The sequence below is a fragment of the Myiozetetes cayanensis genome, unplaced genomic scaffold (genome assembly GCF_022539395.1).
Source record: "Myiozetetes cayanensis isolate MyiCay16 unplaced genomic scaffold, myiCay2020 scf10, whole genome shotgun sequence".
In the NCBI taxonomy this organism is placed as follows: Eukaryota; Metazoa; Chordata; class Aves; order Passeriformes; family Tyrannidae; genus Myiozetetes; species Myiozetetes cayanensis.
This window is the reverse complement of record NW_026086605.1, coordinates 6,203,680-6,218,267: the sequence shown is the minus strand read 5'-3', so window position 1 is coordinate 6,218,267 and position 14,588 is coordinate 6,203,680. Positions and strand designations below refer to the sequence as shown.

Sequence of the window (14,588 nt, the reverse complement as noted above, 5' to 3'; positions counted from 1 at the left end):
CAATGCAAAGTAATCCATTAATTTCAGAACAATCCAGAGATTTTCAAGATTTCCAAATATGGGAAACTAACAGAAACATACTAAGAACATAATAAAGCTGAGGACTAAGGAATTCAGCGAGAATTCCAGATGGAGAGATTTCCCTGGAAGTGTCCAAGGCCAGGTTGGATGGCGCTTGGAGCAACCTGGTCTATAGAAGGTGTTCCCTGCCTATGGCTGGGGTGGAGGTGGATGGGCTTTACGGTCCCTTCCAACCCAACCTGGTGTGGGATTCTCTGAAAGTGGGAGTTCTGTGTCTTGGGTTCTATTTTGCATATAAACATTAAGATTTGTGAGGAATTTCTGCAGGAGGGTGGGGGTGTGGCTGATAAAAGCACAGAAACTTGTGTTGAGCCTCCAGAGCTTTCCCAGTTTTTTTAAATACCCCGTTCCCAAAAGAAAGAGCTGGAGAGAAAGGAAGTTCAAAGAATTTGATTCTTTACGAAGTGTGTCTGAAAATGCTCCAGGTCCTTCAACCTTAGCCCTGGTGGTAGATTTATGTCTAAGGGAGGTTGTAGCAACAGAATCTTTTCCAGTAGTGAGGTGGAATCTGAAACGATGCTCAAAACCCCAGGAGAAATGAAGTTTTTCAAGGATATTGAAATTAGAGTGTAGGAGGATGGAAGAGTTGGAGAGTTCTTAATTTTAACCCAGTGGTGTCTGGCAGCTGTTTGCTGAGGTATAACAAGGGTGGGCAGCTCTTATTGTGCTGAAGTGTTTTATCTCTGTAGAACTACTGAAAGAGTAGCTGGTGTGAGATTGATTTCTGATTTTAGGAAGACTGAAGACTTTCTCAGGACTCTGAAGGGTCACCACCCTGTCCGTGGATGTTCTGTACAGATGCCCAGGTGACTTGGGGACTTGGCAATCAGAGATCCCAAAACCATATCCCTTGAAAATTCAAATATTGTTGATCGAGTATTATTGATTTTTCTTGTGGGATGCAGGGAGGGATCGGGGTGTGTGAGGTGTCTGATCACTGAAAAGCATCAGAGGACTGAGGCAGATTCCCAGGTTGAAAAGCTGCCACAGCTGAGTGGGAAGAACTAAACAAAAACAAATGTTGTTTGTTTTGGGAGCCACCACAGCAAATCCACCCATTTGTACTGTCCTAAGGAGGCATAATCTCATTCAAACAAACAGATGTTTGTTTTCTCTTCTTTAATTGTGTGCTGAGAGCTGAATCTCCCCTCCTCAAGCCCCATTTTCAGGCATCACTGCCTTGTCCTGTGTAGATTGTCCTGGAAAATTCTCCCTGTGGGCACTAAGCAGATGTTGGGCTGTGCTGCAGCTCTCACTCACTGCTGGGGGCACTGCCCGTGTTCATCATCCCTTCAATCCCTCATTACACACCAGACTTCCAATGTAGAGGAGAATATTTTCCAGTAATCCATGTTTTATGCCACAGTCAGTGTCTAGCCTGGCAGTCAGAGCTGTAACAGGATCATTGTAATGAGATGCAAATAGTTCCCAAACAGGGCTTTTCTTCCAGAGCTCCTGCTGCTGCCTGTGGGACATACCCAGATCCTGCTGTTCCTCGTGCCTGGGCTGCCCTTGGCACAGCGGGGCTGTGTGCTGGTGGAGGTTCAGCAGGGCAGGGATGTGCTGGGGACATCCCTCACCCTCTCCTTGTACCCTGGAATTAACTCTGGGCAGAGTCCTGGCAGCTGAAACCAGACAGTCCTCGGTTCCTGGGTGATAAAGGACAGTACCCAAGGCTGTCAGAGCAGGGTGAGTTGGTGGCAGCTGGAGATGACCCACGTGGTGGTTGAGATGGTGATTATCTTCTTCAGTAACTCTGACCTAACAAGGGCTGGTTTCCCACAGGCTTGTGCCTCCAGGTATTTAAAGAAGTGCAAACTTGAAGTGAAGCTTTTTTTGGCATCCAGAGCCCTTTCCTTACCCATGGATGTTGAGCTCTCGGTCCCTCAGCAAAGGTGGGGCTTTGCTTTCAGTGTGAGCACTTACAGCCCTCCCTCCTCCTCCCTTTCCTGCCCTTTTTGGAAATGGAGGTATTGATTTGTTCAGTCTTTGAATCAAGGAATCCCAGACTGATTCAGGTTGAAAGGGACCTTAAAGATCATCTTGTTCCACCCCCTGCCATGGGCAGGGACACCTTCCATTAGACCAGGTGCTCCAAGCCCTGTCCATCCTGGCCTTGGACACTTCCAGGGGTGGGGAAGTATCCTGCAGAAAAGATAGTTCTCTGTATTGTCTTTCTGCTGCACAGTTACACATCTGTGCATGTGTGTGTATCTCTCTCCCTCTGTAGTTCTGGGTCTCATGCCTCTGTTTTTCATTTAATCAAAGAGAGAAATTCCTACACTAATTTCCTGATGATCTTCTAGGGCAGTTTATTAATCTGATGGAATAAAATGAGATGATTAAGCATCTGCATTATCAGTTTAAATTAAAAAATAAAACATTTCCGTGCCAAAATCCATAAGCAGCTCATGCTTCTTGCAGTGGCTGTGATGCCCTGGATTCCCTGGTGTCTGTGCCAGGCTGGACCATCCCTGCTGGGAGCTCTTTCTCTTCAGAAACATCCATTCATTCTGGAGTCACCCTTCACCTTCCAGCTCATTGTCATTCTTCTGGAGTCACTGGGGTCACTGAATGTATTATTTGTGTTACTTCCCAGTACAGCAGGAAAATAGATCTTCAGTAGCAATTTCCATATATATTTTTTTTTCTGATTTCAAAATGGGAAAACTCAAACAAAAATAAACCACAGGAAAGCTGGATGAAGAACTGCAAAGTAGTTGGGGTAATTCTGCCAAAATCAGTGATGGTGCCAAAATTCAAAGGTTGGACGGGGCTTGGAGCATCCTGGTCTAGTGGAAGGTATCCCTGCTCATGGCAGGGCGTGGGACTGGATGAGTTTTCAAGTCCCTTCCAACCCAAACCAGTCTGGGATTCTGTGATTCTCTGGTGTAAGTTCTGTTTGTGTATGGTGTCTCCTTCTCTCTAAGCAATCAAAAAATTCCTGTTTGCATCTGATTGTCAGATTGGCTTCAGTTTCCAGCTCGATTTGAGGGGCTGTTGGCAGGTTCCCAGTGAGGAGCACTCAACAGGGCAGAGCTGTGTCCCATGGATCACCACTGCCCTTTGAAACCACCTTCGTGGTGCATTCCAGGGAAAATGACAAACAGGTTTTGCCATTCTCACCCGGTTTTGGTAGTTTTGGGGCAGCTGTGGTTCCCGGAGCACCCCAAAGTACTGCAGCGTGTGGAGACTTTTCCCAGCCACCCAGTGCTGAAGGGGAGGAGAGCACAGGGGATCTCCACCACACCCAGGGGAACACTGTGGCTTTCTCCTGGGGAAGTTTGGGGTAGGAATGAGGACAGGGCAGGCTTTGCTGAGCTTTCCAGCAGCTGTGCTGAAGGTGTTTCTCACGAGGCCTCACCCAGCAGCGCCTCAACAGAGCCGTGAGTGCAGTGGCTGCTCAGAACACACCACACGTTTGGGATCTGAGGGAGATAATCAGATTCAGAAAGTGATGAATCTTTTTAATGAATGTGTCTGGGCCTTTTCAAAGAAACAGAGGAAGGAGGGAAAATTCCTCAAAGGTGGCTTCTAGGCAGCCCTGTGTTTACTCACCAAAAATTGCCTTGAGGAAGAGGATGGTATGTCCTTGAGGAGAAGGGGGGAGCAGAGCTGAGGGGCTGAATGGAGCTGGAGGAGGCTGCATGGTTGGTAAAAAAGTCAATTTTTTACTATTACTGCTCAATTCTTCCTTTTTTTCAAGCAAAGAGGCTTCTCCTGTCCTTTGCAGAGAGGCAGAATTTCCCCAAATTACTTCATCAGGACGGATGGTGCTTCTAAATGAAGCAAGTCCCTGAGCCCTGATCTCCAGTAACTTCTGGGGTCAGGAAAAGATAGCAGCAATAATAGAAAGAAATTGGTGCATTTCTGTGCCTGACTGGTACTGGCTATTAGACAGAGAGGCTGGAATTACTAATTTCATTTCTCTCCTCTTTTCAATTAAACTCTGCGTTTATATGCTAGGAATTTTATGAACTCATCCTGCCTGTGGCTGAAAGCAGTTTGGTTGCACCCAGACAAGCAAAGAGGGGCCAGGGTGACAAGTGTCCACATCAGGGGAGGGTTACATTAGATATTAGGTCATTTTTTTCACGGGAAGAGTTGTAAAGCATTGGAACTGTCTGCCCAGGGTAGTGGTGGAGTCCCCATCTCTGGAGGGATTTAAAAGTTGTGTGGATGTGGCACTTGGGGACATGGGTTAGTGGTGAACGTAATGGTGGTGCTGGTTGACAGTTGGAGTTCATGATCTTAAGGTCTTTTCCAGCCTTAATGATTCCATGATCCCATCCATGGTGCTGATGTCACTCATCTGGCTGAGCGCCCCCGGGGCTGGGAATGGGCAAATTCCTTCAGAGCTTTGTTCCAGTAGTGAAAAAGTTGGACCAGACATGGATTTACTCTGATTCCTTCCTGCCAAACCATCTTTCATCCTGGTCTCTTCTGCACAGGCCCATCCTCAGCAGCAGAAAGGCTGGATTTCTCTGCTGGGTTTGGTTTGTATCAGGCAGGACCTTCGTGCTGATGCTTTTGCCCGACCTGCTTCATCCTGGTCACACAGTTCTTAAGGTTATTCCCTTCTCTTCCAAGATGTTTGAACTCTACCTGTTTCTTTGTCTCAGTTCAAGTCCAGGTCCCCCAGGAGGCATTAGAGAGGCAGCAGAGCTAAGTGTGAAATGCTGGCCATGATTTCTAAAGTGAGCCGTGGTTTCACTGCAGCATCACACGTTGGATTTTCATTCCCAGTGTTGCCTTCCCGAGCTCCCCATGCAGAGCTGGGGATTACAGGCATTTCTCACGTGGGCTGGGGGAGTGCCTGGGATCAGATCCCTCTCAGAGGATTCAGTGCCTTGAGCTCAGTGCCAGCGACAGTGAGGGGGGTTTGGAGAACAGGTCAGACACTGGATTGAGTGGGGGTGGAGGTGCTACCTGGGGCATGGAACCCCCTTTTCCCTCACCTTTCTCTATCTCTGGTCACCCCTTTCCCTCTCACCTTTCCCTGTTTCCATGTTGTGATGGCTGCTCCTACATAGCAGAGCAGCTTCTTCCAGGTATGGGATGAGGCTGGTGAGTGCCTTCCCTGCAACCCAGACATGCTCATTACCTGCTGCTGAGGAATTAATTACTTCATGGCTTTACTCATCTGTTCCTCATATTTCTGTTCCTTCCAGCAGTTTCCAGACATTTGGGTGAGATTCCTTCACACCGGAAAGCTTTTCTTTAATTTGGTGGTGTTAAAATAGTCATAGAATCCTAGACTGGTTTGGGTTGGAAAGGACCTGAAAGTGTGTCTCATTCCACCCCCTTGCCATGGGCAGGAACACCTTCCACTAGCCCAGGTTGCTCCAAGCCCTGTCCAACCTGGCCTTGGACACTTCCAGGGATGGGGCAGCCACAGCTTCTCTGGGCAACCTGTGCCAGGGCCTCCCCACCCTCACAGGGACGGATTTCTTACCAGTATCTCATCTAATCAAATGTGTAACTGCAGGGAAATACAAAGTATGTCATAAAGGGGAGAAAAGATGGAAAAGGTGAATGAAACAGGGGTGATTTGGAGCATGTGAAAAACATTTTTTTAAATTAAAACCTTGGCTTTTTTCTCACTGCTGAGCAGGATGGTGGCTCAGGATGGTGGCTCAGGCTGGGCCATCACTGGTGCTGAATCCTGATCCGCTCCTGGGTGGGTGGCTGTGCTGTGGTTTGGTGGGACTGGCTGGGAGCAGCCAGAGGCTGTTGCCTGGAGGAGACTCAGGGGTGACCATGTCACTCTCTAGAACTACTTGAAATGAAGTTGTAGGTGGGGGTCAGGCTCTTCTCTCAGGGAACAAGGGACAGGACAAGAGGGAACATTGCCTGGGACTGCAGGTGCCTGGGCGGCCCCTTGGCTGGGTCCCTCACTCTCCATGGGGAAGAATTTGTTGAGCTGGGGGAGCAGCTCTGGGGATGGAGCTGTGCCCAGTGGGATCCTTCTGCTCCACCCCTGAATATGCCCAGCCGTGGCTGAGGTGGGGCTGGGCAGAGTGGCCAAGGGGACCAGCAGCTGAGGGGGAGTCTGTGGAGACCCTGAACCCTCTGCATTCCACCATCCTACGTGACAATGAACACTGTCTCATCAGGGATGCAAATCAGGGCACTGTTTCACTTGCAAGAGGATCTTTAGCTTTCTGAACCTTTCACTCCTGTGCCTTTGTCCTCCCTTGTCCTTGTGGTGTCCTTGCAGTTAAAGGAGATGTGGGTTGCTCTGTGTTAGTAAAACGCAGGAAAATGAACTGAAATAATCTCAAAAAGGGGCAGATGTTCTCTGAACACTTGGTTTGCTCGTCAGGCCTCCCTGACTCTGCAGTAATCCAAAACTTCATAGGGAAGAGCACTCTTATCTTCCCTCCCACTCCACAGGATTGTTTTAGAGTAAAATTTGCCTAAATTTAATCCTAAAACACTCAGAGTGTGGCTTCATATTGGGGTGTAATTCCAGCCCAGGTTATGTTCAGTTCAGGCCAGAAGCTGATATTGCATTGTGACATTCAACTCAATCCAGAGTTTATTTGTATTCCAAAACCATCTATTGCAAAGGCTGCTCTTTATGAGCTCAAAGAGCTATAAAGCATAAATATTTATTCCTTAAAGGTTAAGATTGCCTTAAATCATTCCAGCTTATTTGGTGAGCAGCACTTATAATTAAAATAAGCAGTTGAACTCGATCTGCATGTATGAAATAAGTATATATATGTATATGGATGTATATACTTGACTGTGATGCGGGTGGAAGCTGTGGGATAATTGCTTCCATCACATCAAAAGATGCACTGATATTGTGTTTGGATTTGGTAATAAATCAACATAAAGAAGCAGCTGAAATTATATAATGGCAAGTCACATTTCAACAGGCAGCATAAACCGTGGTAGGAGAATGAGCAGAGCTCAGCTCAAATGTGTGTGTGGAATTACAGGGAGATAATTATGCATGTTATGAAAATTATTCCAATTTTGGGTGTAGAGAATTCATAGAATCCCAGACTGGTTTGGGCTGGAAGGCACCTTAAAGCTCGTCCAGTGCCACCTCCTGCCATGGGCAGGGACACCTTCCACTATCCTAGGTTGCTCCAAGCCCTGTCCAGCCTGGCCTTGGACACTTCCAGGGATGGGGCAGCCACAGCTGCATAACCTTTTCCAAGGATATTGTTGTAGATAACAGGTCATTCATGTGCACAAACCCCACCAGCACGAGATGGTGAAATTCTATTTTAATCTGACTCTGGTACTTCCGAAATCAACAGGATTAGAGCCTCCTTCTTGTTGTCATTAAAATTAATTTGAAAAGCCGAAGAAACCCCAAACCCTCTTGCTCTATAAAATATTATTCCTGGAATTAATTGTGTAGGAGTGTACATCTAAGGTGCGGATGGAAAGGGTCTCCAAGGATGTGGAAACCAGAATTTCCATGTGTTCACGTGTGTGTCCTGCTCAGGGGCTACTGGGGCTCTGCTGTTGTGCTGTGTAATTAGAGGCACCTTTGACTCCAGAGTTGGAATTGCTGGCTCCTCAGCGTTCCCTGATATCCAGAGAGCTCATGAAAGGTAATGGTTTTGCCAGGGGCTTTGACAGAAGCAGAACTAAGGAACTGTCATTGCCTGAGGTCTGAACATGGGCTCGAGCTGGAAAATGGTTCAGTTCTTGTTAGAGGTGGCCGAGGTACAAGTGCCTCCAGTCACACTGTGGTGCTGTAGGGAGCACAACAAACATCCCACTGACCTGCTCCTCTTCCCTAAATGCTTTATTTACCATTCTTTCTTCCAAGCAAGTCTGGATTCCATTTATCACAGCACTGTCCAGGGGAATTTCTTTATTGTGCTGTCGATCGTGTCTTGCAAGGATTTCTTTATCCTGACTTGATGTTGGGGGAAAAAAGAAGGGAAATAATGAAATGTTTCATTTCCTGATGTTTATCCTGCAGCTCCCCCTATCCCAAGGAAGTCCTGCAGGTCTCCCCTGGGAGGGTGGGGAGGCCCTGGCACAGGTTGCTCAGAGAAGCTGTGGCTACCCTATCCCTGGGAGCTTCCAAGGCCAGGTTGGCCGGGGCTTGGAGCAACCTGGGCTAGTGGAAGGTGTCCCTGACCATGGAAGAGCTTGCAAGTACCTCGTCTCTAAGGCCCTCTTAAATACAAACCAGTTTGGGATTCCATAGTTCTGTGTTGGTGAGAGTTGTGTTTAATGTTGTGCTTTGGCACCTGGGATTTTAGAAACACAAATCATTGAAGGGGTTTGAAGTGTTTGAGTTTTTATGAGTGGAGGTTTCAGAAATTATCCATATAATTCCTAAATGCAGAGAAGTTGGGATGAGAACTATTTGATAGCCCATGAAGAGTTAGTGAAATGAAGGGTCAGTAAATCTGGCAGCTTGGACTGTGCTTGGGAAATACATTCTTCCCAGAGCCTGCCTTAAAGTAAGGGTATGTCTGCACTGATAGTTCAGTTTGGAAGTGGTGGATAGTGCTATGGAACTATCTAATGGGACATGGAACTGCTAATGGGACACCTGAACTTACAGCTGAGAGGAGATGAGGTTGTGTGGGGGTTTTACATGGGATTCTCGGTTTCGGGAAAATGGTTTTGTGTGTAATTAAGGGGAAATTAATACCCCAGGTTTGACCTTAAATTTGGCAACAGCCATGAATTCTCCAGGACTGAGTAGCCTGATTTAATTAGAACAGTTCTATCAGCAAACCTGGGTTACTGATTTACCATGAATAATGTACATGAGCACATTAGTGATTTTCTGCTTTGGGCCCTGTCTGAGCAGACTGTGGTTCCCTGGATAAAGCTGCAGTTTTAAATTATTGGCAAAATCATTTCCTATGGATAGAGTGGGACACAAAGAGTCTGTGAAGAGTAACAGTAGAAACCAGAGATGTGTTATTTAAAATAAGAAAACTGGTCTTGCTGTAATCTGCTCTGAAGGCATTAATCTATCCATGCAAATTCTTATATTGAGGGCCATGTTTTCTTTCATTAATTTCAAATTTCTGGCAATGCTTGTTGTTTGAGAACTGGTGAGCAGGCTGGAGCAGGAATTGAGCTAAACATAAACCCTCTTGTTTTAACCATGCAAGTGGGTGTAGGGGGAAGTGTTCAGCAGGAGATTAATTCGTAGAATCATTGAGGTTGGAAAGGCTCTCTAAGGTCTCCACGTGCCATGGGGGGACCACCGGTGCAGCACCCCCGTGTTCACCACCAGCCCGTGGCCTCATGTGCTGAAAGAAATGTTCTGGGAAATACAACTGGGAAACAAACTGAGGTGTTTTTTTTTAAAGGCGTTTTTTTTTTACAGGTTAAGCATGGGTTTCCTTATGGTTTGCACACAGGTTCTGGCTCCAGGCTGGATGCCCACGTGGGTCCCTTGATGCCAGCTCAAGTCACCCGCGTCACCGCGGTGTCCGCGCCGGCTGTGACGTTCATGGCCACCAACCTCATGGACCAGGCACTGACAGGTGGGTTGTGTTTCCATGTCCTGGAATGGTGGCTGAAGCACATGGTGTGTATTTGTGTCCTCCCAACCTACCTGTGCTGCGCAGGGATGGGGGCCCTCAATGAATCTCCTCCAGTTTGATGGCATTTGCTTTGGTTAATTTTGGAGTGTACTCTGTGTGTTTTGGGTCGTGTTTCCTCACTCCAGCAATTGGCTGTAGCTTTGAATATGCTGATACACATCTTGGGCTTTCCCTGTCCTGCACTGGTGGTTTCCACAGCCCTGCAGTGACAATGTGCTCATTTTTGGGGTAATTGCTCCACGAGGCATCGTTGGCCAAACCCTCCAAGGGCTCTTTGTGCTGCACCGTGTGATAAACCAGGTTTATTTACTGCCATTTAAATGTGTGTGTGTTGTGAGAGAAGAGGCAGTGCTGTCTGCAAAGGCTGGAGGAAGTCTCATGGCTTTGTTCAGATTCATGTACACTCAAATCACCATCAGATTTTGCCAGGAAATTGGGAAAATCATTCCTAACAACGGGACATTCCTCTCGCAGTGCTGTCGGTGTGAAGGCTGGAGCTCTGTTACTGCAGGGGAGGTGCTGCAATGGGGTTGAAGAGGTGATTCCTCTGCCTGAGCTGGGGCCACGCAGCCACAGAGGAGGATCCAGCCACACTTGCTAGCTTTGTGGCACCGCAGGGCCATGAGTGCACCTTCCCAGCCCTCTTCCATGGAAAAAACAAATGAGTGTTTACCAGAAATTACTCTAGGGATCAGTTCAGGAATAACTTATCTGATCGTTCACCCCTAAGGATTAGACTTTGTTGTCCAAAGAGGTTGTGACTCCCCATCCCTGGAAGTGTTCAAAGCCAGGTTGGACGGGGCTTGGAGCAACCTGGGATAGTGGAAGGTGTCCCTGCCCATGGCAGGGGATGGGACTGGATGGGCTTTGAGGTCCCTCCCAACTCAAACTCTGTGATTTTATGATTTTCAGGGCAGTGACAAACAGCACCTCTTGGGCAGTGCTGGGTCTGTGCCTGGAAAATCCAACCATGAAATGAGTTTGTCCTTGAACTCCACACCAACAAAGAATTTGTCCTTGTTATTGTACTGTTCCCATTACAAATCTCCAGAACAATAAAGGGGAGGGTGAGAAATGATTGCTGCAGGATGGAGAAAAGCTCAGCTCGAAGAGACTTGTTCTAAGAGGGGAAAGGAGTGTTTGTAGGGCACAGCAAAACTGGTGAGAGCAGCAAACAGACACCAGTGACAGTGGAAAATACCGTGTGCAGGCAGGAGATGGAGTGGGATCTGCCCCTGAAACTGTGGTGATGGGGTGAAGTGCCACTGGGAGCAGGGCATGGCCCTGGCTGGTGTAGCCAGCACTGAAATCCCACACTGGGATTGAGTGAGAACCAGCAGAGGAGGAGATGGGCACCAGTCAGGGAGGGTTTTTAGGCCAATCTCAAAAACCAGAGCATAAGGGTTATGAGGAGAGACAGAACTTACCTGTGGAGATGCTGGAGGATGATAAAACCCAGAGTGTTCACATGTGTGCACTTAAGTAAATCCAATTCTCAGAAGCATTTGGAATCAGAACTTTAAACTTCTTTTGAGATTAATGGTGGTTTGGCCTCTACATACCTTTGCAAAGCAAATTTTTATTATGTCTTGTCCACAGCTCCTCGTGCCATGAATCAACCTTCCCTCTTCCCCTCCCTCTCTAATTCTGCTTTTAATCAGCTGTTTATGATCACACACCGACATCCTCTGTGATTTACCCAAGGTAGTTTTGCTGCTTCACCTTTCCTTTTCACACTGTGAATTATTCATGTCTCTGTACCTGCCGTGGAGCAGGAGAAGCCTCTTTGATCAGGTATTTCATCCTCTGTCTGCAGCACATCCTTGGGCAGCTGCACAGCAAAGGGGTGATGATCACACCGCTGGGTTTAAGGGAATAAAACGGGATTGGAAAGATATTGTCGTGCCTGAATTGTCAGGCTGCAGTTTAGTTTATGCACTTAAGTGAAAAAGAAGGGGAAGAAAAGGTTATTTAATGAGAAACAAGTAAAGCTGAGCAGAGACATTCCCAGTTGGCAGTGGAGGGTGAACACAGGTTGTGCTGGATGTTCTTCCCCAGCATGGGCAGAGGAGGGGAGATCTGTAATGATGGAAAAAGTCCTAACAGGGGCCTGCGTGATGTCCTCCATGGGAAGCACAGAGGGTTTGTGGGGTAGTGGATGGACCACACTCCCCCTCCTCTGTGCTGTTTGGGGGCTCGGGGTCCCCCCATGGCACAGCCCATGGGGTTGGTGCTCCTGTCCTGAGCCCACTGGGGATTCCTGAGCTTGAGGAGGGAGGCAGGAGCTCGGATTATTTCTCTCTTTACATTATACTTAGGAAAAACATTCAGTGTTCAACTGTAGACATAAAACTAAATGACTCCTGCAGTGCACAGGGACTGTCAGGACTCTCCTTTGTTATTTTATTTTCCTTTTTTTTTAATTTTTTTTTATTTCCATCTTCTTTTCTATGTGCTGACTGTTCCAAACGTTGTGTTTCCCATGTGAATGCCTTAGGAGCTGCCTGCTGCAGAAGCTCACCCACGTGTGCAGCAAAAGCTGCAGCACCCAAGACTGTCCCTGGGGCTCTGGGGATGCTGTGAGGTAGCTTTTCACAGCTGCAAAAAAGAGATGGAAGAAGAGATGGAAGAAGAGATTGCCTGGGGCATTTGCAGTGTCTCCTCCAGGAGGGTGTGTGAGGTTCAAAGAGGACTGAGAGTGGCTGTTGCTGTGGGAGAGCTGCCCACACCAGCCCCTCCCTGCTCTGGGCTTCATCCTCAGCTTCATTTACTAACGAGCAGGGCAGGGGAAGCAGAGACAAAAGCAGTTACACCGTGTTGTACCTTCCCGTGCGTCAAACCAGAGCTCCTGGAGCGTGATTAGGGTCTCTCTCCTGTTTTAGTTTGCTTAAATCTCCCAACTGACACTCATATATTTCCTGTGAGGGTGGTGGGGCCCTGGCACAGGTTGCCCAGAGAAGCTGTGGCTGCCCCATCCCTGGAAGTGTCCAAGGCCAGGTTGGACAGGTCCCCGTGTTACCCCTCCAGTGTCCCAGACCTTTCTGAGCACACTCCTGGGAAGCCCTTCCCCTTTCCAAAGGCCAGGCAGGAGAAGGCAGAGGTGGACATTGTAAAGCTTTGATTCCTGATTACCAGATACCGAGGGAAGGAAGATGAATTTAGAGCCCTCTTTGATATGTATTAGCTGCTCCCTACTCCTGGCTCCTTTAATGTGGAAATTAATTGCTCTGGTTTATAAATCTTCTTTTTCTCTTCCCATAAAAACTGAGTAAGTAATCATCTGAGCAAAATGACATGGATGTAAGTTTTTATTATTCTGAAATATTCCAGGTGACGCAGAGTCAAATATGTGTTTTAAGAGGATGAGAAGACAAAAAGCCCTCCACAATTAAGAAAATAACATATTTTTTAATATGTCTTACTGTGAATACTTTTTTTTCTGATTGTTGGGTCTGTGTCTCATACCTGCTACCTTTTTGCCTTTCCCTGGGGTCCCTTAAGGCCTCTCTGTTCTGGAAACATTTTGTAGCAGCAGAAACTTCTGGTGTTTAGGATTTCAGGATGGAGACAAGAGTCTGGAAAGGAGAGGAAAGTGTTCTTGTACTGCTTCCAGTGGAAATGCAATCCAGCATTTATTGGTGGTTCCTATGGAGATTATCCTGGAGCACAGGAAGGTCACACCAGGATCTCTGGGCTGGGAGGAGAGGGGGTGGCCAGCCCCAAACCCCACAGGGGAGAGGGCTACTGTTCCCAGGGGGCTTGTGGTCCCCAGGGAGAAAAGGATCATCGAATCAGGGAATTATTTCTGTTGGAAAAACCCTCTGAGATTGAGCCCAACCATTAACCAAACACCACCAAGCCCCCCACAAACCCATGTCCCTCAGGATGTCCCATGAGAAACAGCTGTGGGTTCGGGGAGAGCAGGGCACAAAGCTCAGTGCAGTAAAAGCCTCTTTCTAAGGTCTGTGAATGATTCCCAATAAGAGGTGGCATTTGGAAGGTGTGTGAGTGAATAAAGGGCTGAGTGAGAAGGAGGAGGTGGAGAGAGGGGGCTCAGAGCTGTAGGGAGTGGTTTGTTTTTTGTTCACTAGTTTTGGCTTGTTGCGAGTTCATTTAATATTAAATAAAATGCTTTCTCCCCACAGATCATGGCAAAGAATCAAGCAGATCCTCCTGCCCCCCGACCCTGATCCTGCACACGGACAGGAAGAGTGTCCCTGTGGACAGTGACAGCGACAAGGTCTGTGCTGGAGCTTCTTAAAAACCTCTTTAAACCACTGAACTGCACAAACTGGAGTCAGGGTGTGGGGCTGTGCTGGCGACACACAATCATTTCCTGCAGCTGATTTTGAAGAGCCGTGGTCTTAATTTACCTTGGTGTTTTGTAGGAGCTCTGAGTGTCAGAGTGTTAGGAGAGAGACCCTTGCAGCTGGTTTGCTCCCCATGAATGGTTTGTGTTGGAAGGGACTTTAAAGCCCATCCAGTTCTACCCCCTGCCATAGGCAGGGACCCCTTCCCCTATCCCAGGTTGCTCCAAGCCCCGTCCAACCTGGCCTTGGACACTTCCAGAGATGGGGCAGCCACAGCTTCTCTGAGCAACCTGTGCCAGGGCCTCCCCACCCTCACAGCCAACAATTCCTTCCCAATATCTCATCTATCCCTGCCCTCTGACAGTGGAAGCCATTCCTCTTTGTCTTGTCCCTCCAGACCCTTGCCCAAAGTCCCTCTCCAGCTCTCTTGGAGCCCCTTTAGGCTCTAGAAGGGGCTCTCAGTTCTCCCTGGAGCCTTCTCTTCTCCAGGTGAACACCCCCAGCTCTCCTAACCTGTCTCCAGAGCAGAGGGACTCCAGCCCTCAGAGCATCTCTGCAGCCCCCTCTGGACTCACTCCAGCAGCTCCAAATATTTCTGTGCCATTTGATGGGGGCAAGAGTGCAGCTGGGTCCCCTCCACCCCCTGTTG

The 14,588-nt window shown here is 47.9% G+C and overlaps 1 protein-coding gene across 1 annotated transcript in view; it reads left to right on the top strand.

Moving 5' to 3' along the window:
- Positions 1-14,588, top strand: part of TCERG1L (transcription elongation regulator 1 like) — a 58,142-nt gene that overhangs the window by 26,256 nt on the left and 17,298 nt on the right. Inside the window, 2 exon segments of the mRNA XM_050337528.1 lie at positions 9,444-9,569; positions 13,775-13,869. Of these exon segments, the coding sequence (XP_050193485.1) occupies positions 9,444-9,569; positions 13,775-13,869 (221 nt within the window).